The sequence below is a fragment of the Merops nubicus genome, unplaced genomic scaffold, assembly GCF_000691845.1.
Source record: "Merops nubicus isolate BGI_N331 unplaced genomic scaffold, ASM69184v1 scaffold3787, whole genome shotgun sequence".
NCBI classification, from domain to species: domain Eukaryota; kingdom Metazoa; phylum Chordata; class Aves; order Coraciiformes; family Meropidae; genus Merops; species Merops nubicus.
In genome coordinates, this window is record NW_008619405.1 from 19,427 (window position 1) to 46,157 (window position 26,731).

At 40.0% G+C, this 26,731-nt stretch overlaps 1 protein-coding gene across 1 annotated transcript; it reads left to right on the forward strand.

The window, feature by feature from the left end:
• Positions 1 to 205: 205 nt before the first annotated feature.
• On the forward strand, positions 206 to 25,395 carry LOC103776260 (VPS10 domain-containing receptor SorCS1; the record flags this gene model as incomplete). The annotated part of the gene is made up of 10 exons (XM_008943763.1): positions 206 to 324; positions 3,218 to 3,307; positions 8,198 to 8,377; positions 12,769 to 12,915; positions 19,268 to 19,370; positions 19,834 to 19,910; positions 21,164 to 21,255; positions 22,265 to 22,372; positions 23,385 to 23,502; positions 25,265 to 25,395. Coding segments are annotated over 10 exons (1,165 nt in total), but the record flags the coding sequence as incomplete, so codon positions are not given.
• Between the last annotated feature and the right edge of the window lie 1,336 nt (positions 25,396 to 26,731).

The window sequence follows — 26,731 nt, forward strand, 5'->3', positions numbered from 1 at the left end:
GGAACTTAAAGGAAGAAAGTAGTCAGGGGTGGATTTACAAGGGATGTAAGGGAAAGAAGTGTTGTGTTACATTGAATGGATGGTGTCACGTCAGCTCATGTGAGGCTAGGAGACAGAAACACTGCCTCAGCAAATAGGTTTGTGATAGTAGGAAGAACCTGTACTCAGGATCTCAAGTGTTTTGGTTTTGTTCTCTGCCTTTCAGATTCCCAATACATCACCTGCAAGATGCAGAACTGCAGTGAAGCCACTCGCAGCAAGCCCTTTCCAGGCTATATTGACCATAACTCCCTGATCGTCCAGGATGATTATGTCTTTGTTCAGGTGCAGAACATCCTCTTCTCTTATTTATTTTAAGATTTTATATTATTTTCTTTTCCATTCCTTTTCTTGTGTGTGCATGTGTGTTAACTTCTAAATAATCAGACAACACTGGATCCAAATAATAAAGGCAGTGAGTGGATTGTAGCAGTTCATTACAATGCTAGTAGTGTTCCTTTTACTTCTAGTAACTTGCCACTTCAGGGTTACAGAATTCCTGCCTGGAGCATCCACCATGTGTAATGGAGTGTTCTGTGCCACTCCCTGCAGTCTCCTCAGCACTCCAGGATACACTGCTGTAACTCCCCAGCTTGATGTGATGTGTCAGTCATCTGCTATTACGAGGAAGTAGACCAAAGCTTTTTTGAGCATAACAGGGAAATAGAAAAAGAGGGAGGGAGGAAGGAGAAGAACCACAGAAGGAATAATCAGGCTTTATTGTTATGCCTCGGTGGTGATTATAGATAAAAAGGCTGAAGATAAGATGTACTCAGCCAAGCTGTGTCCCAGGTGAGAGCTGGTGAGTAGATCTGAAGTGCTGTGGCTTTCATTAGGCTGCTGCCAGTGTCCATTTACTAACAGCTGAAGAAGACAAAAATGACAATAGAATTGCAGGGAACGTGGAGGTGAATTGGAAATCATTAGGACCAAACTGGTCTTCCAGGCAGTTTGTGTTCTGCCATGCTTGGGCATGGAGGGAAGAGAGAGGACTGATATTTTAAACTGGGTGAGTTGATTCCTAATTACTTTCAGTTAATGAATTCAGTAATAAACATCAGTCTAAATCATCCGCAGATAAATCTAGGACATACATATCAGAATAGCTCCTGTGCCTAGTGTGTCTGAGGCATAAATGAAATGTTTATGTGATAAGGAAAACAGGGGCATGCTTCACTGTTCAGCCATGCGCTCTCATTTCAGGATGACTGTGTGTTTGTGGCTTGAGTGACACAGGAGCTGGGGAATTTTTCTTCATATGTGAATTGATTCTTTACTTTATCACAGATGCCTTGGTGTTGTGCTTTTCAGGATTGTTAGTCTTCTCTGCTCTGACCTGATGTTATTACACATTGTAGAGAAGCCAACTCCCTTGCCTCATTTGAAGTCAGTGCTGGGGAGACTGTCTACCTTTCTGGACAGCCCTTGTATTTTGATGCATTTCTCTTTCTGTTTATAAGCTGTTTTATACTGTTCCCAGTGCTGCCAAATTTCAGCTTTGTTCCACCTCTGTGCTAGCTGCACAGTGTAAGGAGGGGCATGTGAGGAAAGGCAGACTCTTGTGGTGTTCCCCTTAGTGCCAATGGGACATTGCACAACTATATAGTCACCGTTTGTCATGAGGCTTGAGAAGGTATCATGTAATGTTTGGATCTGGAAAGCTTCTGTTTTAATCTTTAAACATCTCAGGATTCTTAAACAGAAGTAAACATAACAGGTCAAAGAGATAGTACTTGCCACTCATTAATAATTGACACTTACAGGTATGAAATAATAATATTGTAATCTCTGGAAACAACCTCTGCTTTGTTTGAAGTAGTCTGTGAATTCACTGTTGGCTGGTAATTTAAAATGGGATTCTTGAAGTGGTTATGTATGTATCTGGGTGCATCTGGCTGGCAAAGAAAAGCCAAATAACATGCTGTGGCTCATACTGGACCCTGCTTTACCCAGGCAGTGTTCTTCAGATGAATAGCCTTATACTAGACAGCAAAGGCTTGGAAGAATAGATGAACACCTGAAAAACCTCCCTGCCTGCTTTATTCTCCATCCAGCTTTTCTGCAACTCAGGCATTTGGAAGGAGAATTAGTAGGCTCAAAAGCATAAGGATAAGGGAATGTGGTTTTATTTCTCCCACTACACCATGTTTTATTTACGAACTCACGCTCTCTCATAAGCAGTGCTTCTGACCTCCATTCCCCTAACTTTTGCCTAAATCCCTTTAAAAAAGAATTGTTGAAGTGATTTAGAATAAGAAATAGTTCTTATTTTACTTAATCTGGTATGAACCTAGCCTCTGTGTATATTGTATTTTAAACTACTGCAGTGCATTTTAAAACACTACTAAAGAAAAGTGTTGATAAGCCCAGATATCAGTCAATTATAGGAAATTTCTGCATGGACAATCCCTTGGATTATCTGTTTTTCTGTCTTTCATCCAAGGATTTAAAAACACTTTACAAACATTATTTATACTTCAGTAGCACTGGTTCCCAGATAACACTGACAGCTTTTTTCCTTTCTGTTTTCTTTCCGTCTCTAATAGGTGGTATTATTCTAATAAATATGTGAAACCTCACATTGTTCTAACCCAGCATTTTCAAGGTCTTGCCATCAGTATTTAGGCACATAAATGAATGGCCAGATGCACAGAAATATCAAATTGGCTGAGCCCTCCTGCCTTCCAGAGCTGTGAATGCTTAGCTGACCTCATAACAGATACATATGATGGCTTGTATAGGGCCACACAGGAACCAAAGCTGGAGGCAGAAGTCAAGCATCATATCTGCCAATCCACTCATCTAACCAATAGTCTCCATGGCAGCTCTGCAGATAACAAAGAACAGACTTGTTTGTGACAAGACAATGGAGAGCTGTAGTATCAGCAGGTGATGCAATGGGTCAAGTGAAACCAGGATTTCACGTTCCCCAGACTTTCACCCAAAGTTGTGGACATTGTCTCTCTGCAGAAAATGGGATTCCCCTTGCTTTCTTTTTCAACCACTATCAGTTGGATCAATGTTTCAGTTATTCATCAACTGTAATAGTGCTGCAGTTTAAAGCTGTTGTCACCAACATTGTAGTATTTCCCTTGACAGCTTTTCCTTGATAGTTTTCTTGATAATAAAAGAATATTTTTTTAAAATCCTGTCGATAACTTTTGTGCTTCTCTCATAGCTGACATCAGGAGGAAGACCTCATTATTATGTTTCTTATAGAAGGAATGCATTTGCACAGATGAAGCTGCCCAAGTATTCCTTGCCCAAGGTAGGTTGCTGTTGCTGGAATGTCCATATGAACCTATAGATGTTTTGATTGCAGGAAAGTTCTTGAATCCAACACAAGTAACTACAAGATTAAAACATCATTCTTCTTTAACAGAACATTTCCAAGCAAGAAAGGACTGATGGCAAAGTCAGTACTTTGGCTAGTCAAGGACATCAGCATAAAATGTAGAGAGATACCACAGCCTTTGTCAATTACCATTTCTTTATGGTTAGTTAATTAAGTTTTGGAGGAGATTCTTTTTTTTTCTTTTCTCTTTTGGTCTTAAAATGCCCTTCTCCTGTCCCTATCCTGTGTGGGTTGCTTTTTTGTGATGTGCCTCATTAGCAGATTTTAATGGGAGCCAAGCAAAGAGATGTCTTTGTGTGTCTGCTCCATATCTTCCCTAATTAAGAACAATGGTGAATTAACATTGGAGCTTGAAAGGCTATTGCTGCCTTCTGGAGCTGATTTTTTTAAAAAACGTGAATAAAATGTTAGCTCTATTTTGAGGAAATCACCATATTGCATCTGGGCTCCTAGTGGCATCTTTAACAAAGACAGAGGAATTCTTTTTTGAGGCCTTCTCATTCTTCATATAATCTGGCTTAAATGAAATTTATGTTCAAAGGTACCAAATTATCTTGTGGCTCCTTTGTGAAGTCTAACATCTGGCCAAAAATGTATTCCCAAAATTTAAGCAAGGATTGTCAAAAGGAAAAACAAAAATGTAAGGTCAGCCTGTTCCTAGAAGTTGAAAATGTGACAGGTTTTGTGGGTGGATATATTCAAAGAGATAATTTGGCTGATATCACAAATGGCTTAGATTCCTCTGCCCAACTGACCTGTTTATAATGGATTGACTGGGTGACCTTCATATAACCAGACAGCAGCTCAAACCCAGGCCTTCAATGCCATACCTTACCTGCTTTGCTGTTGTACCCCTTGCACCTTACATCACCTGAAAACCCACCTTACAGGATATTGAAGACCCTACCAGAAGCCATGATATTTTCTTGGCTGTGATACAGGAGACCTGTGGTCTACCCCAAAAACTTCAGTCATGTTTAAAGTTGGTTTGAAACTTCCTGTCAAAGCAGGAAGGAATTACTCTGTTAATTCATATCAAATTTTTAAAGGTATTATTTGAAGTAGCCCTTAGCAAAGGAGTTGCATTTTCAACATGGTTATGGTAACTTCCAAATCAAAATTGTAATTTACAGCTGATTCAGGCCATCTCTAGAGAGACTGCCTGTTGGAACTGATTGTCTCCTTTAGCCCACACTTACTCTTCCAAATGTCCATCTTCTCGAAGGGATATCTGGAGAGCCAGAGAAAATGCACTACAATTAAATGACAATGTGTTCTGAGAGAATAGGAACTGGAGCAACACATTCGTGTTATTTGACCCAAAGAAAAAGGCAGATATTTAAGGAGATAAGATGCTTTGTCACAATCTCAGAATATCTTCAAAGACTGAACTGCTACATTTGGCTTGGAAGGAGCTACAGTGGAGCTGTGGCTGTCTAGGAGGCTGCTATCAAAGCAGCATAGCTGCTTTTATTAAAATTGCACAAAGTGTTATACTATTCAAGGAATTGAAGCAAACAGCTTCTTTTATGCCTAAATTCTCTTTCATCTCCTTCAGCTAAAGGAAAGAGGGGCCAAATATGGTAAACAGTACTAAGCGACTTCTGGAATTGAAGATGGAAATATCAAGCTTTTTGTCTCTGCATGTCGCTCTTGCTAAACTGGAGTGGTGTGACAGCAAGCAGCCTTGGCAGATAATAGTGACAGTCAGGAATGGCAGCCTACAGCAAGTCAGAATTAAAATACTCCTCTCTTTGGCACTGATAATCCGATAGCCAGTTTGATTAAAGGCCTAAACGAACTTGAAACTCTCTTCCATGCAAGAAGATGCCTGCAAGAAGGCTGTACCTTGTAAATGGTCTTTATTGAGACCTGTTAATTTCTGCAGTGACATTGTTCTGTGGGTTGGTACCACACCACCACAATGTGGGCTCTGTCACAGACTCTGTAACATCACTCATGATAATCAACTTAAATGTACTCACAGAGTTCAGTCACTCCATTTTAGACCAATGCACTGGGCCAACATCTGTGGACATTGATGCAAGCCAAGGAATTTCTCTTTTAAAAAGACCTATCCTTAACTGGTGCTGGGTTGAATACTGATGGGATGGGGGTGTGTGGTACCTCTGTTTTAAATTCATCACCTTCTTTAAACCTCAGGATGCACATCATGATGGAAGAAGCAATAACCACAAAAAAAATTCCTTAAATACAGACCTTAAAAAGAGCTGACAGCCCCAGTAATTGACAAGATAAAACAGGCATTACACATCCCTGCTATTTATCTTGGCAGGAAGAAAAGTTCCCTGACCAAGTGAAAAAAGGGCAATTGAAGCATGTTTAGTAATTCAGAAAACCTTGGCTTTTAGTCATTTGAGTAGACGCCTGATCAAACTCATGCACAGCATCGTGGTCTTAGTTTTGTCTTTGGAAGGCAAGAGGAATAGATAGTAGAACTGCATATTAATGTACTTCCACTGTGTGCTGCAACAGAGAGAGGAAAGCTGAGGCTCTCAGTAGGCAGATGCCTGGGGAGCCCCTGAAGATGACAGTGACAGTTTGAGGAAGGTGTCTTGCTTTGCTTTCCTGTCCTCTTCCCTTTCTATAAGGAGGTGAAATGAACATCTGCTGTAGTAGGGGAAGATGCAATGAAACTTTTTCTCCATGTGAAGATGAACGTTGTCTCTCTGTATTATTCCTCTCCCCCCCAAAATCAACCCCCACTCTAAAAAAAAAAAAAAAAAAAAAAAGCTAATGATTTGCTGATTAATTTTAATTTTTCCAATGTGGAAAAAATAAAATCCTGATGCTGGTCAAAGACCTGCTTGGGTATCCTTATACTGATCCCTTTCTGACAGAGCTTTACATTGTTATTACATCTGTTGGACAAGGCCATATTAAGGGGAAAAGTTAATTGATCCCCAAAGGCAAACAGCTGAAACACTCTTAAGTTATCCCCAAAGGCAAACAGCTGAAACACTCTTTCTTGACATTCTGGACTGTGTATATTAGCCAATTCTGTCTTGAACTTCTGCTTCTCCAGGCTTAAATTCCTTCAGCCTTTACCAGGATCTTCTTTAGATTTGCATTTTACAGCATAATCTGATCAAAACTCAGGAAGCATCTAGTGAATAAATGATTTCTTTCTTAAGCATTCATGAAATTGCCTTTAATTTTCCTTGAGCTGTGCTAGCCAATGTTGCCTGAAGCAGAGTGGGAACACCTACTCATGTAGACCCACCAGCAGATTGGCTAGGGTAAGAGTCTGAAAAAAGGAGCCTCTGACAAACAGCTGCAGCAGTAACTTCTACTAGCACAGCTGGAGCTAAGAGAGGATATCTGTTCACAACCAGAATTAGTAGAAGGCAGTGGGACTTATATTGCCTTTCCTGTTGCCTCAAGATTTAAGCCAGTCTGTTCCTCCACAAAACTAGCCCATCTTCTGGGATACATTTTTCTCCAGTGACCAAGGAAAGCAAGTAAATCAGGTGAATATTCATCCACTCCATACTCACTTCTGGATGAACAAAAAACTGTTCTAAATCTTAACTTTGTGATGAAGCAAGCCACTTTCAAATTTATAGATCATATTTTTTTCATTATATTATTTTTCATCTTCATATTATAAGGCTTCATCTGGAAGTATTAATTCCTCCTACAAAACCAGAAGAAAGTGAATTGTCAAAAAATATTAACAACAGAAGGAAGAAGCAGAATCAAGTTCCAAAGAGTATATTTTCTGATAAAGTTACCAGTTTTGCATATAGAAAGCCCTGGCTGGTGTTCATGGTAGCAGAATAACTTTGGGATATCTGCCCAAAACAGACGGAACAGCTGAATCTTCTGGGAATCACCTGGTGCTAAGAAATCTGCATTTCTTTTCCTACCTCCACAGATTTTTATGGCACCAAAGAACACAGCGTGCCTGTGCTGGGCAGATAGAGCCTGGGAATTTCATTATAACAATCTCTCTCGTGGTGGCTTTTTCTGCTGGGTAATAATTTTTTCCAAACATTGAAAGAGGGAACCAGGTTTAATAGTTTCTGGTTTTTCTTCAATGATGCAAACTTTTCATTACTTCCTCCCTGTTGTAACACACAGAACAAACACATTAAAAAGACCCAAAACTTACTCATAACACTAGTGATCTAACTACAGTTTTGCTCTTTACATCTAGTGAGGATTAGGATTGTCTTTCTGTTGTATTATTTAGAGGGAGGTTTAGCAGAGTGGTCCAGGGCCTTGGCTACTAGTTAACACTGTCATTCGAAATAATAAACAGCGGCTGCAGATGTTAACCCATTAGATCCTCCTTGTGTCAGTTCCCAAGCATACTCGGTTTCTGAATGCTAGACAGGAAGCACATTTCAGATGCTGCTTTTTTTTCTTATTTGAACAAAACCACACATTTTTAATATCTCAACTGTAATCACTCAGGTGCCAAAAAAAATAATACCCAAACAAAACAAGTAAATACACCCCCCTCTCTCTCCAAACAAAGTGCTCGTTAAAATAAAAGTGTTGGTAGGGGGCGAAAAGTGCTGCTGTATAACACTATACTGCCAATGTAAATGTTCAATTAACACCTCATCAGTTAATTACCACTTTGAAAATTGGCAGAAGAGAGCTGGCATAAAATATTCCTGTCTGGAATTATCTCCTTACCAGAGTGTTGTCTACAGTTTCCCATTAAATTCCAGTATGAATATATCCCTTGCTCCTCCAGAATTACCATGGTGCCCTTCGAGATGCCAGAGCAGAGCTCCCTGTAGTAACCTTCCTCTCTTTTTCTTTCCCCAGGACATGCATGTTATCAGCACAGATGAGAATCAGGTGTTTGCAGCTGTTCAAGAGTGGAACCAGAACGACACGTACAACCTGTATATCTCCGACACCCGAGGGGTGTACTTCACCCTGGCCTTGGAAAATGTCAAGAGTAGTCAAGGGCTGGAGGGGAATGTGATGATTGACCTCTATGAGGTATGTCATGACTCCAAACATCTCTTTCCTATCTCAGGAGCTCATGTGATGCCAGCATCATTTCCCCATTGTGCATCGGTTTTGTAATATACATGAGAACAGCAGAGCCAAAAAGTGACTAACCCCCTAGTTTTATCCTTGGTTTGCTGAGGAGCCTCAGTGCAATCAGCTGAGTTTCAAGGCCAGGTTTTACACAGGTGTTGAATTTAGGCACAGCCTAATATGAACGCATTCACTGCTGTACTCTTCTGTAAGTTCTCAAGTGAGGAGAAGCTCATGGATCTTTCATGCATAAGAAGACTTGCATCTGAAGATGTAGCAGAATAGTTCATTCACTCCCTAAGAGGAACTCTTCAAGTTTTACAGCCCAAATTCCTGCTCACCCAAATTGGTTCAGCCTATAGCTCTGAAAGCTCCCAACACTCTGAATAAAATCATTCTCCAATTTTTGTTGCATTTCTGACGGCTTGATGTCTTGTTCTAAAAGTAAGGAAAGACAGCAGTTTTCAGCTATCTTTGTCACCTTATTCAGCTTGGACTGTTTTTGGAACTAAAGTGATTTTAGATACACGCTCTTAGGCTACTCCATTAGCATGGAAACTCTCCTACCTCATTTTGATGTCCCTTTTAACCCTCAGCCTTTTCCTGACAAGGATATTCTGCCTAAGCTCACCTGTAAAAAGACCAATTTACATTATCTTCCATGACAACCGATCCCAAGAATCAGAACCTATCCTGGGACTTTTAATGTGCCCTTGTATTTCTCTTGCTCTGCTGCCTGTTTCACTTCTGGAGACAGCACTCGACTGAGTACAAATTCAGTCCTCAGGTGCTGTTTTTAGGGCCAGCTTCTCTTTTTAGGTCTCTTCCAGGGGATTTTCTGATCACTTAGAATAAAGACCATAAACTAGATCTGAGGTCCTTTGAAAATTAAGTTACTTCCTGTATTTCTCCATCACCATTGAATATTAGCTCTGCTATATATTTTGCCTTCAGCTGTCTTTTACGTGGAAACCACTTTGAATTGTTGAAACATAGAGCCCATGTGTTGTGCATACATGCAGATGAACTGCAGAAGGATGGGCACTGGCATTTCAGTCATTTGGAGTTTTTTTACTATCAAAAACTCTCTGCATTGCTGTCAGTCCATGGAAAAACTGTTGCCTCTTATTACTGTCAGCTCGAGAAGCAGTTTCACTGCTTTATGTAAAGGTGTCCTACATCCCACAGGGAAAGAAAAGCCTTTATTTTGTTTTACTAGGTTGACATCACACAGTAACCTGGATTGAAATTGATGGAATCAGAGTTGTAGCATCATATCTGCTGATTATCTAGATAGAAAGAATATTGGTTGACACTGAACCTGGCAGAAACCTTCCTTTCAATTTGATGTTCTTGCTGGAAGGGAACAAAAAGCCATCCAGTGTGATTCTCCCGGTAGGGTTTTTGCAAATGCAGAATGCTCTAGGGGTAACTAGAGATGAAGACAGGAGAAAAACAAGATCCACAGTTAAATTAAAAGGAAGCAGAGAGATTGAAAAATGAGGCTTTCTGTAGTGACAGCAGCATATTTAGAAAAGCAAGATTATTTGAGAAGATTCCAGAGAAAGACCTGTTTAATGTGCACATGTCTGTATGAACATTTGTCAGGTGTTAGAATTAAGTTCTTCTGGTTGCATTGTAGAGAATTGTGTGTGTAGATTCCTAAACTAATTCTATCTCAAGGATAAATCTGCTCAACGCTGCCTAACAGGGAAGTACACTGGGCATGAAGAGAAAACAGAAGTTCTTTCATGGTGCTTCGTCATGTTCTCCTTTCTCCATTAAGTCATCAGAAGTCTTTCACTCAGAAGTTATTATTTCAGTGTGTGGGCTTTTCTGGTTCTGGAAGAGGATGAGGAGACCAGTCCTGCACTGTTCATCCTTGCATGTTGGATGGAGCAGGATATGAGGATAGCTCTTCTCTCCACCACCTTCCAGTGCCACTTCATCAGTGGCACACCAGACTTAACATTCAGTGGGACTGCAGCCACAAAAGGATTGTCCGAGACGCCATCTCCTAGAGCAAGACTCACTGGCCCTTGGGTCTGAATGCCCTTACTAGTTCCTGTAGAATGACGTGGTATGACTCTGCCTGGCTCTGTAGTTGGACTTGTCCACAGCAAGACAATCCTGCATGTGAGACAATCCATGACTGAAGTGAAGACAGACTGTGCAGAGATATGTCTTATAGCTATGGTATATATCTATACATCTATCACTCTTGGACTTTTTTTTAGCAGCATGCATCTTGGATGGGATGTATATGTTGGACATATGAATGAAGAATGTGTTTTGAGTTGTGTGATTGTCTTGCATAAATCTTTCTACAACTGTAGACAGCATTCATACCTACACACAATGCATTTGGGGCAGTGAGGATTGTCTACAATGCCTGTGTGGGACCTGATGGAGTCCTTTTCTCTCTGATCACTTGTGGTCATGCACTTGCTTGCATGAGTATTGCTCTCTTAGGATTGTATGAACAACAGGGATGAAGAGATCATTGTGTCATGTATATATGCAACAAGTGAATCTCTTCCTTCTAAGAGCACACAAACCTGTAGAGTGTGTGCAGTCTTTTTTTAAGATAAGACTGACAGTATAATTTACAGTTTGCTTTCTTGGGAAAGAATTTTGAGACCCAGCCCATGACTCGAATCATAAAAAGAAAAATTCACAGGATTTTGGAACACATTTATCACCTGATATATAAAATGCTCTTTAATAATTTATTGCCAGCGTATCACAGGGACTAATATTATACAGCTAGTTCAGGACAACAACAAAAGTACAAATAGAGATATAGCCTCTGGCCTCTGATAGTAAAGGCAGAACTATGTTATTTTTCCAACCCTGTCTATTCATGCAGTATCACTAGGAGACAGAATACCTTTGTCTTTTCAGGGTGCCTTTCTACTTCAATAAAGAAATCTGGAATACTTGGGTGGGACTGAACAATCCAGCTAAGAAATTGAAAAGATTATCCTTATATAAAAAATAAAGTACTTAACTACTTAAAGACTACTGACTATTATAGCAAGTCCTGTCTAAGTCTTTATGTAACTTCAAATGAAATTCATTGGCATTGGTCAAGCAGGAAAGTGCTATTCAGAGTGACTAAGTACAGCAATGTACTGTACCAAGGTACTGTATGCTAGTAGTCCCACAGCATGTGACTAAAAGTGCAAGAAGGTCCTACTCACTGGGAGCTGTAGCTTCCAAATCCAGCCACATAATTATATCAGTTAAGCTGGAACAAGCTCTGAATCTTCTGCGTAATCGTTTGCCACGTGATGCCATTTAGGTAATAATCTCTGTGAATCAAAAGTCTTGATGAATGATTCTGTGTACTAGTTCTATATCACAAGATGAGATGGAGTGGGTGACTGAAGTTACTTGCTGGAAACTGAAAAGTTTCTTATTTTCCCCCTCCTTCTCCCAATTTTGCTTCCCTTTTTATTGCAGCACTCAAATTGCAGAATGACAGAAATTCATTCGCAAGCTGCAGCAGCTAGTGGGCTATTGATTTTCAGTGTACTGAGAAGATGGGAACATTCTGCAATGTGAGTTGTGCTTCGAGGTTGACTTTTTCTCTCCCCGCCAAGACACTGTTTGGCATGGTTCCAGTTTGAGTCTGTTAGCAACACATCTTTACGAAATCCTCCTGCAGCTCTATGGAGTAAAGCTGTTGGGTAAAACGCTAGAAAACATAAAAGGATGAGAATCTCATTGCTAGCTCTGTAACTAGTATTCTGGGTGGCCTTTCTTGAGTCACCAGTGCTATGGTTTCCTCAAAACATGATGCTGAAATAAAAATACCTCAGTGCCCCCAGTTATCCTGTTAAAACACTAATCATTATGAAACACATTTGGATCCATGAATAAAGCACTGCTGTATGAGAACAGAAGCACTGAACGACAAGCTTATGTGTGTGCTGTCATTTTATTTGCAAGACCCAAATTGCTGATGTTTCCTGTTACTGTAGTGTAAGAGACAAATAATTGCATGTATAAACTGTACATGTTTCATCTTTCAGGGGGAAGGATGCCTATACAGCTGAGAGATTGTCATGTGTCAGATAATGCTATTGATATCTAACCATTTTGCCGTGCTGATTCTAAAATATAAGCTTTCTCATCCGTTTGTCAATTTTCCACCTGTGATGGTCTCATCTTGGCCCCAGCACCCTAATTTGCCTGCCTTTGATGCTCCTTGGCAATTCTTGCCCAGACATCTGCAACGCTGACACAGCCACCGGATCCCTGTTGGGTTTGGCAGGGCAGGAGAGACACATACACAGATCCTGCATCGGCCTGATCTATTTTTCAGCCATGTCAATTTTTCCTAGGTAGCAGGGATAAAGGGAATGTTCTTGGCTAACAAGAAGATTGACAACCAAGTGAAAACTTTCATCACCTACAATAAAGGGAGAGACTGGAGTTTGTTGCAGGCTCCGGACACCGATCTGAGAGGAAACCCCGTTCACTGTCTCCTAGTAAGTACCTGTGGGGGAACCTGGGGAGTGGTAACATCCCAGAACAATCTTTTTCTACCAGGTAACACAAGAAGGAGAGGGCAGCTCTTCTCTCCATGCGGTGTATCTCATGGAGAGAACACTGCATATTAAAAGTGCAGTACATCAGGCTTGGGCTGGCAGGTGATATTGCAAGAGCTGGCACTCTAATTTAGAGTATTTGAATTTAATTTCTGGAACAAAAGGTAGCATCGTAGATCAGCTTCCTTCTGCACAACTGCTGGTCTTGCCTTAAGCAGCAGGTGAAGCTGGGCGCCGTTTCTGCGCAGTTGGCACTCTGGACACTAGATGGGAGGAGTGAGCTGCTGTAGCTCAGGAACTCACGGGGACCTAATAGCTTGAGACGGGCTCGAAGGATAGAAGAGCTCTGATTTCTCTCAGGCCACTCCGTTGGCAGTATTAATATTTATCATTTTTCCTTTGAGCTCAGAAGTAAGAATCGACACATTCATCCAAATATACGTATAGCTATGTGTTTGGTCTATATTGTATCTGTCTCTGTATTTATTGATATAGATCCAAAGGCAGGTGAGTCTTTAATCATCATTATATGCAAAGAGTTTCCAAGAGTGAAAGTCAAATATAAGCAGTGCGAATAGAATTGGAGATCTCTATCAAAATAGAAAGTTTAGACTGACCTTGACATGTTTTTCAACCAATATAATCTGCACAGTAGTGGAGTAATACTCCAGCCTTTGGGATTCTCAAAAGCTTTTATAGTGCACAAATTCTAATGTGGTTCTGGGCAGAATAAAGGGCACTGTTTAGAGTGTTCCTCCTGCTGCTGTCCTGTACCTGCATATTGTTTTCCATCAGAAAAAAAAAAAAAGAAGTTGTATCTCTTTTTGAGGCTCTAAATTTGTTAGAATCTGAATCATTTATATTTTCTGTGTTGTGGAAAGTAGCTGAGTGCTACAGTAATCTCTTAACTGAGCCCCATGCATTATTGCAAGAGCAAAGGATAAATAACTCAATATTTGAAGCCATTTCAAATAATTGATTTTTTGATTGAGGCAAAAGGCAAGCCTTTCATTTTCTTTCTGGTTTGGAAAAAATAAATAAGGAGGACTGGGAGTCAAATAGGAGAGGTATTTCAGACCATGACTAAATTTGTTCGGGTTTGTTTTCTTTCTCCAAGTTTTAAAAAATTGTAACCAAGGGCATTTTAAAATTAAATCTTTTTGTGAGATGAAGACTGAAAAGATGACATTCATAAAACTTTACAGACATAAAACAATTTAATTTTTTGAAGGCAAAATCTTCAACGATTTTGATTACAAAAAGTAATCAAAGTAGATTACAATCTACTTTGCATTTCAAGTAGATTGTAATCTAGTTTTAACTCAAGTGAACGTATATGGTAAAAAAACCCCACATCTTGACTTTTTCAAATTATGACTAATTTTGTCAGAAAACCTATATTTTTATTGTATGATACAGTATTGTAATATCTGGGGGCTGGCAAGACAGAAGAAATAAAAAAACTTGGAGGCAAGTAAAATATACTTTATTATTTTTCCCTAAATTTGAGGTTTGGGTTCTGAGAAAAGGTCTTTTTTGATATTGTTGTCCACTGATCGGGAGGGATCTAACTTGCCATTGCAGTTATAAATGAACCAAGGAACAGCTCTGTGGGGCCTTTATGGAACAGTTGTTTGCAGGAACTGTGTATTTTATATAAAAGTGTATGCTGCCACTGTAGTTGTCCATGATATAGTGGAAGTGGTCATATGACTGTATATAAACCAGGACTGGATGGTTCTTCTGGAGCGAGGGGGATTATGGCTCCCTTAAGCCTTCCCATCCATACTGTATCTGCTACTATACTCATGAGCACCTGAGAACACATTTCATTTCATTTAAAATTAGACCAGATATGCCTGAACAAGATGGAATTCCCTTGAGGGTGGTGAACTTGAACAAACCAGACAGGGACAGAAGTGTGGGCACTTGCAGAGACACAGTGAGAACTGACCCAGAGAAACTTTTGGTTCTCTGCGGATAGAATTTATATCCTTATCCACTATGCACAATCTGCTATTTAAACACTAATTCATTTTTATTTTTCTCTCTATGCAACAATGTACTTGCTCTGATATTTGCTTATAACTCTCAATATAGGTTTGACATGCCGTTCGCACTGGAGAGCAACCACTTCTTAAATGCTGGGGGACTTGTGCTGGAGTAGGCACCTCAGATCTGCAGGCATCTGTAGAAATTGGTCTATGATTTCAGGGTGCTAAGGGACAAATCCTCAATGGACTTAAACCATGTAGCTCAATCTTTGCACTTCCAGAAGGAGAATGGAAAGGAACTTAGCCCTTCCTTGTGATAAGGCCAGAGGAATGTTTAGCTACATTTATTTTTCCTCTTCCCTTAATATTGGATAAAACAGGTTAGTGGAATGGTAGCAGAGCAGGGATCATAACTGAGCATACAGAATGTCAGGTGACCAACTTGCAAATTTTCAAGAAAGTAAGTGGATGAAATCTGAACTAAACTGACTTGTTAGGACTTTCACAGGAAGAGGCAGTGTCCCTGCAAGAGAAAGAGGGGATAGCAGTGCAGAAAATGCACCAAAACCAAAAAGTACAATAACAGTCCTGCAATCTGGTTTGAGCTTCACACTTAATGGTGAGGAGAGATGAAGGCAGAATCTGAAAAGACAAAAATCCAAGAAATTACAGAAAAGAGTTGCAACTGCAACTCTGTTACAACTGTAGAAGTTGGAAATGGTAGGGAAAAATCCAAAGCAAAAGCAGCAGAAATGGATGTGCCTGAAAATAAGGGATCCGTAAGGGTGTTCTGCTGACAGAAAACATGGAGAAAGACAATTGTCCCCTGCTCAGAGGCAATTCTGTTCCTTGTCAATGTGATATAGCTGTAGTATTTAACCAGTTCACAAACTCCACTCACCTCTTTAGCCACACTCTGTCTAACCCTGCGTCAACAGAACTTTTACCTGCTTACATCAGTTGCTCCTTTTCCTTCTATGTACATCATTCTACAGGCATGATCCTGCTTTTCCTTATGGTATGTCTGACTGAATTCTTAATAGTCCATTGTACATCTGGCTTAGCTCCCATACTTACTCCACAGCAGATACTCATGCTCTTCACACTGATGGGTTTTAGCATCATTACTTCTAGCAATAGCTCAGGACACAGCAATAATGTACGTTCCACCTTGTTGGCAGAATGGGACCTGCCCCTTCCCAGAGTGACAGGATGGTCCCCAGCCTGCGAGTGCAGTGCTGTGTCCTCTATGAATCTGGTCTTTAAACCTAAACTAAGGGACAGTTAATGCAGAAATAAGTACACAGCAGTTAAGCTGTAGCTAAGGAGGTTAACAGGGAGTCTGGTTGAAACACAAGGCAAGCCAGACGGAATCATCCCTCTAGTGACAGTATGCTTGAGGTGTTTTTTTCGAAGCAACACAGAGAATTTATTTATATTTTTTGTGAGATGGCTCTGAATAATGAGGATGGAAGAAAGCAATGAAATTCCATCTAATTCCAAGGTTTTATTTTCCTTGTTTATACCACTTGTTTTCTAAGCTGAATACACTTCATCTTCTTAAAATATTTGCCAAGTTATATGCCAAAGATGCTGGGTTTGTCTGATACTTATCTTGTGCTGTGAAGTGGTTAATTGAGGAGCAATTCTTTCTTGAATGTTATGGACATCTGTCTAGGAGAGTTAATCAATTACCTTTCAGGGATGGTCTTGTGGCTAAAACATGGGGCTGTATCTCCAGAGAATTTTGATTCAGTTTTTAGGCCTATCTCCAGTTTCCTTGGGCAAGTAATTTGTTTTCTATGTGCTTCCCTTCCCCAGACATCTGTTTGTTCCCTCCCACATTTTGTTTGCCTTGTCTAGATGGATTATAAGGATTTCAGGACAAAGATCCTTTTCTCATAAGAGGGGGCATTCATGCCATCTGCTACAGAATAATTTAAGCATCTAAGTGAGGTGTTTTGAATATATCTCCTGGAAGTGTTTATCTCTCTTCATTTCTCCTTGCTGTTGCAGGTGAGCAAATACCGTGACTACTCACTAGGCTTGCGAATGATGTTTAGCATCATTCCTTTGTTATAGCATTTTTCCACACTCCTGATAGGGACAGTCACTAACAGCTGTTTAGTATGTGCCATGACGCTGGAGATGGTTCAGGTGCACTTTGCAGAACAGCCAAGAGGTAGGTTTGTGAGTATTTATAAGAAATTTTACTAGGGACTGGTGAGCCTCCTTAGAACAGAACATCAAAGCACTGGCTTGAAAGTACTAAAGAAACATTACTGTAAGAACTATGGCAGCGAGCAGAGCAATAGGCTATGTCACTCGTGCTTTATCTTCTACCTAGGCTGTAAATGCTCTGTGGCCATTGCTCTTTACCTTGTTGTCTGTGCAGCAGCTAGCACAGCTGGGTGCTAGGCAATGACAGGGAAACCCAAAATTGGTGATTCCACTTATAATAATGATTTCAGTAGCCTGTTTACCCCATACAAAATTGTCACTAGAGACTGTAAGAGTTACTGCACTCCAACAATAAGAAGTCATGCCACTAAAAATACTGTGTCTCTGCTTGGAGAGACCTGGCTTTTAATATTTGAGATATAAATTCCATTTCTGTGTAGTATATCTGTGAAATGAGACAAATTTGAAAGGAAATCTCTGTTAGCACAAAGATTTGAGTCTAATGGGGTCTAATCTTTGTCAGGGTGGGGAATTGGCTTCCATTAACTAACATCTTCAAAATGCAGGAGTGGGCTTGGAGTATGTTAGTTTAAAAAATATGTTCTGTGTTTAGTCTTTTCACAACATATAAAAATGTGAAAGGAAAGAATTAATGCTTCTGCAATGCTTTTCCATTTCCTGCACGCATGTCAGCTCAATTTGGTTTCCACTCCCTCCCTGCACCCTCAGGCTGCTCCAGCGGCTGCCCTCACAAGGTTGTCAGTTAGAGTTAGGCTGCTCAATACATTCCACTTGGCAGGTTATGTTCCCTTCTGCACAACCCTTGTCCCCTTTTCCTGTCTCACATAAGTGAGAGCTCCTGTCCCTTCTCACCATGCTCATTTGCGTTTGCCAAAAAATACTGCCATTCTCCACAGGGAGATTTTCATTTCAGTCATAGACACCTACCTTAAGATGGAATGGATAAGTCATCTTCCAGTGACCTACAGGGCAAGGTCTTCTTCAGAGGAAGCCTAAAAAATTGTTTTGGCTGAAGACCTAGCCTTTAGGCAGCTGGTATTAGACAAATAGACCTGCCTCCCTAAAGCCTGAATAGCTTCCAGTGCTCATCTTACAGAGCCATGCAAGCTGAAGCATGGGCTTTGCTGTATTGGTGTTCCTTTTTCATGTCCCACTCAATGGGGTCAGTTTGCTTCGGGTGTTCTTGCCAGTACTTTTGCACCTCCCTTCCCATAAAATGCTTTATGAAAGGCCCTTCATGAGATGTGGAAGGAAAACAATACTGGGAATAAGACCCAAGAGAAGGCAAAAAAAATATCAGAAATTTTCAGAAATTATCACACTACAGATTTCTAAGGAATTGTAATGGCAACTTTGGAAATCTGCCTCTCTTACCTTCTTGCACAGCTGATTTATTTTGTACCATTCCTGTCTTATCTGAGTACCTGACATACAAAATCAGTAACAAATAAGCCAGGTTTCCATGGACGTATTTGTATTGAAATCTCAAAGGTCACATCCACATGGGGTGTTGAAGCATTGTTTTAAACACTTTTTAAACTACCACTTTTAAGTGCTGGTATTTCTTGTTAGTGCAGTGGAGAACAGAGTCGTGTATCAAAAATACTGAGTCAAGAAATGGTTTGACACTAAGTTTTCTCATGGGTAATTAGTGGTGACTTAGCACCACACCATAGGGGTGTACTGATAAGCAGAGGTAGCTTTGACACTGCTGCTCTGAGAGTCACTTCATCATATCTGCAGCCTTGCTGGCTTCTCAAGAGAGCTTGGAGTCAGGGAAGCTAGGTAGTTCTTGCCATTACCTGCCCTTGCAAGCCTGGCTGCCTCCTTTGTGGGTATAGCCTCAAAGATCTTGTCCTTGTGAGAAGGCTGCAGCCTAGTGAATGATCTTCCCAGTGGGAATAGGTTGTGTCAGAAAATGATAGTAAAGCTCTTGCAAGAGAACCAGGACCATGGCTGTGTCTTTGTAAGAGAGGCTGAATGCAGCAATTCGGAGGTAATACAGAAAGACACTGTGTATTTCTAAGCCTATAGAAATAGGAGCATGCATTTTGTGTTGTGTTGTCTTTTTACTTTTATTTCCCCTTTCTTCATAGCCCTATTGCTCCCTTCATCTTCATCTGAAGGTCTCAGAGAATCCTTACACTTCAGGAAACATCGCCAGTCGAGACACTGCACCCAGTATTATTGTAGCTTCAGGTATGAAACATTTAAAGATTCCCTATGTATGATATGCAAACACTGACAAAATCTTGAGTTTGTGATGGATGTGAAGGTTGTTGAGTGGCTTGTGGGGTGTCACACCACCAGTATTGGGGAGGAAGGCAGGCTATCAAATGGAAGTCCTTATGGATCTTCAACTTGTCTTGTACTTTTTATGGAAACTGGCCTTCATGACCAGTGAGATCACTTCTAGTCCTCTACTGCCATCAACAGAAGATTCATATCACGGCGTTTCCTTTGCATACAGAGGAGTATGGATCTGATCTTTTATACATATTTTCTTCCAACTGATAGTCTTTACCTCCCCTTCTGCCTCTTGCTCTTCCTGGAACTAGAAGTTCTATTATTGCAAAAGGTGAATAAACACATTTATTCTCCTGAATTGCTAATTCTACTGTTTCTTAGAGTGTTACGTCACTAATCAGTGCTCGTCTTACAGGCAATATAGGCACTGAACTATCAGACAATGACATCAGCATGTTTGTTTCTTCTGATGCTGGGAACACTTGGAGACAGGTAAATTACACAGAATCACAGGTTTAAATAATAATTGTAGGAGTTTGCTGTACAAGTAGATTCAGACTGTCACTTAATTTTTGTCTCTTTTGGTTTGAGTATCCTTTTGCAAATCTTTGCAGAAGGATAAACTTCCCTTCTGAGAGAGAGATGCTCGAAGAAAAAGACTGTGTTGTTAGACTTCTTATAACAGAAAATTGTTTTTATATTTCTACTCAGAGTTTGACTTCAGTCTAACACTGTAGCAAAGACAATAAAGTAAAATATGAATGCCAAGGGGATAAAATGTGTTACTTTTTTACTATTGTACATCCCTTGTATTAACCAAAACATTTTCCTCTTCATCCATGATTATACTTTCCTTAGAATCAGCAGTTGCACAGGTCTACTTTTCCTCATTTTGTGTGGAACTCATTTCACCTAAGCTGAGTTGGCCAAAGTTCAGTGTCCACATAAATGGATTATTTTGCCTTGCTCTTAAGGTAATAGAGAAAAAGGCAGAATTCAGTTCATCTTGCTCCAAAGCTACCTATCCCTCCATTAACTGTGGAAAGAGGCTGAAGGATTAAGGTAGATCAAGTTCCTAATATTCAGTGGAATCCTACCAATTAATAAGCATTGCTACCCTTTAATGTATTTATCCTCAGAACAGGAGGTTCTGTTATTACTGTTTTTTTGGATGGGCTATCGAGTCATGGGGAGTAAGAGTGACTTTCTCAGACTGAAAAATGCTGCTATATAAACTGGAGAGTACATGTTTGTTGAAAGAGAATAAAAAAAAAGGCATGTAAAAAAAAAAAGATTTTATTGTCCTTTATTTGATATTTCAAGAATCTAATTATTTTACAATGTTTGACCCACTCTCATTTTTCCATCTATGTCACTTACGTGAGATAGACTGATACATGCAAACACACAAAGATCTTTAAATAAAAAATCCACTATTGAAAAGAGAGAAATTGTTGATCCTTGCAAAAATTCATGGTTCTGACTTTATGTCAAGCAGAGATAGAATGTATTTTCCAAGGACCTGGAAAAACTAAAATAAAAAACCACCTAAACAGTAGTAAAAAAAAACAAAACCAAGGAACTGTCTCTATACTGAATGTCTTCCTTTACTCCATAAATTCCTTAGCACATATCTGTCCTCTGTCATGATTGTACTTAAAGAACTATAACATTTTCTTGATAATAAGGGAAGTAGATTTAAATAAACGCTTTGGTTTTGGTTTGGCTATATTTTTTATCCCCAGATCTTTGAGGAAGAGCACAGTGTTCTGTACCTGGATCAAGGTGGAGTCCTGGTTGCCATGAAGCACACCTCTCTGCCTATCAGACATCTCTGGTAATGACTCCATCTGTGCTCAATGTCTGCTGTCCCTCTTTTCAGATGCCAGGAAGTAGGCAGTTAATCTGCATCCAGAGTTTTCTCTAGCTACAATCCAGAAAATGTCATTTATGATACTGGCAAACACTAACTCAGATAAAGCTAAGAAATCCTGGCAATTCCAGTTTACATAGTTTCACTTTGGCTAGTTCTGAGATATCCACAACTTTTCTGGTTTACCATAACTTGCTTTTTGAATTTGGTTATCTATGTAATACATATCTGAGTTATGGTTTTGTCTCTTATTATGTTGCCCAAGTTATTTTCAAAATTATCAATGAACTTGTCTTCTAAGTGGCAGGCAGCACTCACAAACCAGAATTTTGTTGAATATATTGATGGTTATACAGCAAATAAGACAAAATTGTCCCTGCTAGTTAGCATTTCTGAGTTTGTGTGGTAGGTAGAATATAGTTTTGTGCTGTTTTGCATTATTTACTTGCTCTACGCTCAGTGTCTTATGACTATCTGAAACACATAGACCCAAGTCTTAATAAGTGATGAGTAGTTCCAAGCTTTCACTTAGACCCACCAGAGGGAAGACTGTTGATCAGAAGAGGCAGAGCTCTTGTGCTCTAGAAGTCTAACCTCCTTAAAATGTCTTGTGTTGGGGACTCAAAAATAAGATGCTCAAAATTGCTTGTTTGTTTTTAAAAAATCCTAGCCCTAGGTTTCATTTTGTCCTTAAAGCATCAATCTGTAACATAACTTCATCAGATTTCTACCACTTTGGTATTTGCCACAGGTTAGAGGTATGATGCTAAACAAGGTCGATTAATGCTCTGAGTTGTGGTCTTTCCCCAAAAAATAGTTGTTTAAAGGAGAAAAAAAAAAAAAAAGCCAGTAAACAAGAACAGAAACTGCTTCTCACTTCTCCACAGCACCTACAGGGGATTAGAGAGTCTCCTCAAGTAAAGCAGGAGCTGAGAGTAAGGAAAGAAGACACTAATTCTGCTTTCTCCACTAGGCTAAGTTTTGATGAAGGGAGATCTTGGAGCAAGTACAGTTTCACATCCCTCCCACTGTTTGTAGATGGAGTTTTAGGGGAACCTGGAGAGGAAACTCTCATCATGACGTAAGTGAACATGCCATCGTGCTACTGTTGATGGGAACTGCACTGTAAATATCTTCTGAGGGTTGTTGGTAGCATAATAGTATTTATTGTTAGGGACCAAACCAAGCACTATCTGCAGCCAGAAGTATGCAGTCTTCTGTTGCTAAATCATCGGTGATTATTTGTGATATGATTGAGGAAATGGCAACATAGTTCCTTGCAAACTGCAAATACGTTATCACTTAGCTTATAGCATGAAACCTCAAATTGGATGTGTTTTAAAGCATGGTTACTTTTGACAGATGAATATTTGAATGAAAAATGTTGGGGTATTTTTATAACTCTGTTTTTGCTGCTATTTTTTCTTTTTTTAACTTTGACACAGAAAAATGAAGACATTCTTTTATAAAAATGAATGACAGAATGTTGCCTGGAGGTTGACTCATGAAAAAGTATGATTAGTTTCAATGTGGTATGCTGAGTTTTACATGGCATAAATCTGGATTCACCCTGCCAGAAACTGTGACATTTTACCTGAGATCAGATTTGCAAAAACAGGAGGAAAATTCCATTTCTGTCTGTAAAAAATAGACTGACCTGTAATGAGATGAATATGTGGCTTAGAAATGAACCTGAGTTAATACAAATATATGAAGAATGTTCCCTTCAGGTTATGATTTTAATTTCCGTGGAAGGGATTCCCAGAGCTTACAACTGAGATATTAAATTCCTATAGGTATATCTGTATTGAGCCCCATGTCAAGTCTTCTCTGTACAGTCATTTTGGGGATTGATTTAAGTGTGAGGATCTTGATCCACAGTATAAAAGCTACATACAATTTTTAAGAGGGTTGTAGATATTTAGCAGCCTACGTTTCACTTTCACTCTGTCAGCCAAATGAAAATCAGTAAGACTGGCACTCTTAAAGCAATTAACCTCTGTTGGAAATTTGTGTGTGACTGTACATCTGTAACTACCAGACTCCACCTGGTGCTACCTTTTACTTTATGCTCTTTCTGTTGTATTCTGTAGAGTGTTTGGACATTTCAACCACCGCTCAGAATGGCAGCTGGTGAAAGTAGACTACAAATCCATTTTTGATCGGAGGTGTGCAGAAGAGGACTACAGGCCATGGCAACTCCATAGCCAGGTGAGAAACAAAGAGTCTGTGATCTGACCTGAAGTAGCTAATGATCCTACAGTTAAAGATCAGCACGATCCAATGTCTTTTCCTGCTAGTTTGATCCCTCACTGGGTGGGTTTGTTCTTTTAGTTACATAGATGTGTTGGCCTTGTGGAAGCCTTTGTAGGCCTTGAAGGATGAACAGCTGCCTTTTGGGTTTCATTCTCTGTGCAGGCAATTAGCTCAGACTTATCCAGAGCTGTAGAATGCAAAAACAGCAGAAGCACTGTCACTGAAAGAGACCTGAACTCCTTCACTCTCGTATCTTGCATCCATTTTCCCTGTCCTTACCTGCTTTCTCTCCCTCCATTCTTCTGTGTACTCAGAGACAGTGTCTTAAGACCCTTCTACTTGCTTTTGCACTTGTTTATCCAAATTCCTTCGTACTCAGTTGGTTTCACCCTTCTTGTGTCTCTCTCAGCAGTGGTACATCTGCTGTGGGAGTTGAGCATTTTATTTCCCAGTTCATTTGGCCCTATGCCCTATCCCTTGCATCCTGGATGCAGCTACTGCAGCACTTCTGGAACCATTGCTTAAGTGCCCAGCAAGGTAACATGCTCCACACAGTGCCTGCACCTGCCTTGGAACACCTTGCCAGCTCTGCCAAGTTTGACACAACAGCTTGTGTTAGATCAGGTTAGAATAAAATATGGCCCAAATTCTATGGTTATATAAACACTACAGGCTCCACTGAAGTCTAAAGTGAAACACCCATTTATATCATCAAAGGCTGTCTTTCTGTATATATCTTGCTGGGCAAGAATTTAATAATGAATATGGAATGAAAGTAGCTTGACTCAGACTAGTTGCTCACACAAGGCACAATTCCACACTGAAAATTCTGGTTATGACTTAGATCTTTAGATACTGAAAATCAGTACAGCTTCCTTGAAATTCAAGGAGGCACATCATTTTAAACCAGTTGCTATTTGGACCCTTATGTTTCATGGGCAAATCAAAGCTATGAAAAGTTTCTCTTTCCTACAGCAATTTTAACAGCATGAAAGGTAACAGGTGAGACCCCACTGCATTTTGTTCTCTACTTTCTTGTGCTTGCATAAGCAAAAATGCCAAGTATTTTGCAATATATCTGAGAACATTGGCTGTGGAGCTTGCAGAACTATTTTTAGGAAGGCTGCTGTGGACCCTTGCCTTTTGATTTGCTTTCCCTTGAGGTTCCCTAGAGAAAAATATTTAGCAGGGTGGTGAAGATAGGAGTGAAAAGACAAGGAAGTTTTAGCACCTACACAGTAAGTCAAACCCTGTAAAACCTGAACTCATGGAACTTTTCCATGGAAAGCATTTACATATACACATATTACTAATGTCTACTGAATTAAATTATTGCCAAAGAGATCGGAACAAAGAAACAGACCTGCTCTGTGTCTCAAATTGCAGAGGGATCAGACTGTGTTTTCAGTTGCTTTGAAACCTAATCTATAAGTGAGAAATGGACCTCGATCAATTGCTCATTGGCTTTGGAACAAATTCAGCATTGAATCAGATACATAAGAAACCCCAGATAATTTCTTAGTGTGTATTGGAAAAGCTAGTTTAGTCTCACTTAAAGCTTCAGTAGCTTTAATTAGCTCCAGTGTACTGACATGGCATTTGACTTCCCATCTTCTTCCCCTGAGTCACAGCTCCCATTGCACAGGCTTGGAAAAACTGTGTGATTTCAAATAACCTGATGGATGTCAGAAAAGGATATTTTTGCTTGTGTTTCCAGGGAGAAGCTTGCATCATGGGAGCAAAAAGGATCTACAGGAAGCGGAAGTCGGAGAAGAAATGCATGCAGGGGAAGTACGCTGGGGCTATGACCTCGGAGCCATGCGTGTGCACGGAGGCAGACTTTGACTGGTGAGCAACGGGCACAGGCACTGTGTGCCCTCTACCACACCAGTGCAGAGCTCACTAGAGAGGCAGCATGCTTGCAAAGAGTAGAAATTTATAAACATGTACGTGGACAAATAGATTGCTCCCTGATGGTGCAAGTATGTCAAAAGAAGGAAAAGTGGAATAGAAATCTGTAATCTGCTAAGGCTCCCACAAAAATGATGCTCAACAAACCATTTTCCAGGTCACATCTGAGCTCTGAGCAGCACGAATATAAAAGGTCCATTTAGCACATATAACCTTAGCAATGACCAAGGGTAGCTGGTAAATTCTCTTGCACCAAACAATAAAATCATGAGCATACTTGGACACTGATTTCTCTAAATATGGTTTCCTGATGATTTCCCCATCGTACAGTGAGTTCTTTGTTAGGGAGAAGCTACCTCAATTATGTGTGCAGTTCATCATTTAGGTGCCCAACGGTCCTGGATTTCAACCATTTAACATATCCCTGGTAATGTAAAAAATATAGCAGACAACCAGCAAGGAAACATGGATAGGATGAAAATTCCCTGAAGATTTTTACCCTCTTGTAAAGTGTGCAGTACAAAGCTGTGCCAAACTCATGCCCAGGCGCAAGAGAATAATTGATGGGATTGACTCATGGTCAGTCTGTTAGTGATTAAACCCCTCATACTTGAAAGGGCTGCACACTCATGAAAGACTTCTGACAAAAATATGCTTTCCTTCCAGAACTTCTCTCTCTCTGAGAACATAGGTTATTTCATTAAAATTGATTGTGAGGTTTGCTACTATAAAACTTTGTTGCTAGGTACAGAACAAAAGTACCACAGTGACATTTGCCAGGGGAACCATGCTTTTATTGATTTTACATTCACTTTGAGGAAACTTCTTCCAGAAAGTCTAATGGGTTGTGAGAGAACCTCCAAGAGGAAGATTAGATGGTTGGGGCTGTACGACAGATGCTTACAGTTCACAAGCAGTTAACCCCCCAAATCTGTTGGAAGAGTCAGAATTAGGACTTTGCCAAAGTCATGTCATCAAAAGTAGCCTGAGAAAAAAACCCTTACAAATACTGCAGTGCTGAGCTGACTGACAGAAACTTCTTGACCTAGGAGGGCCTTCCTCCTTCTGATGAAATCTGTTTTGGTTTAGAGCAGACTGTCATTGTCCCTTCCAATTCTCTCTGAGCTGTTGTTATTCCAACAGTCCTCAGATCTGGATTTTTACTTTAACCTTTTCATCTTTCTTCCCCACCACCTCTGAGGAGAAAAGAAGGAAACATTGCTTTAAGCATCTAGTTCAGAAATATTTACCAGCAATATTCATCACATATTTA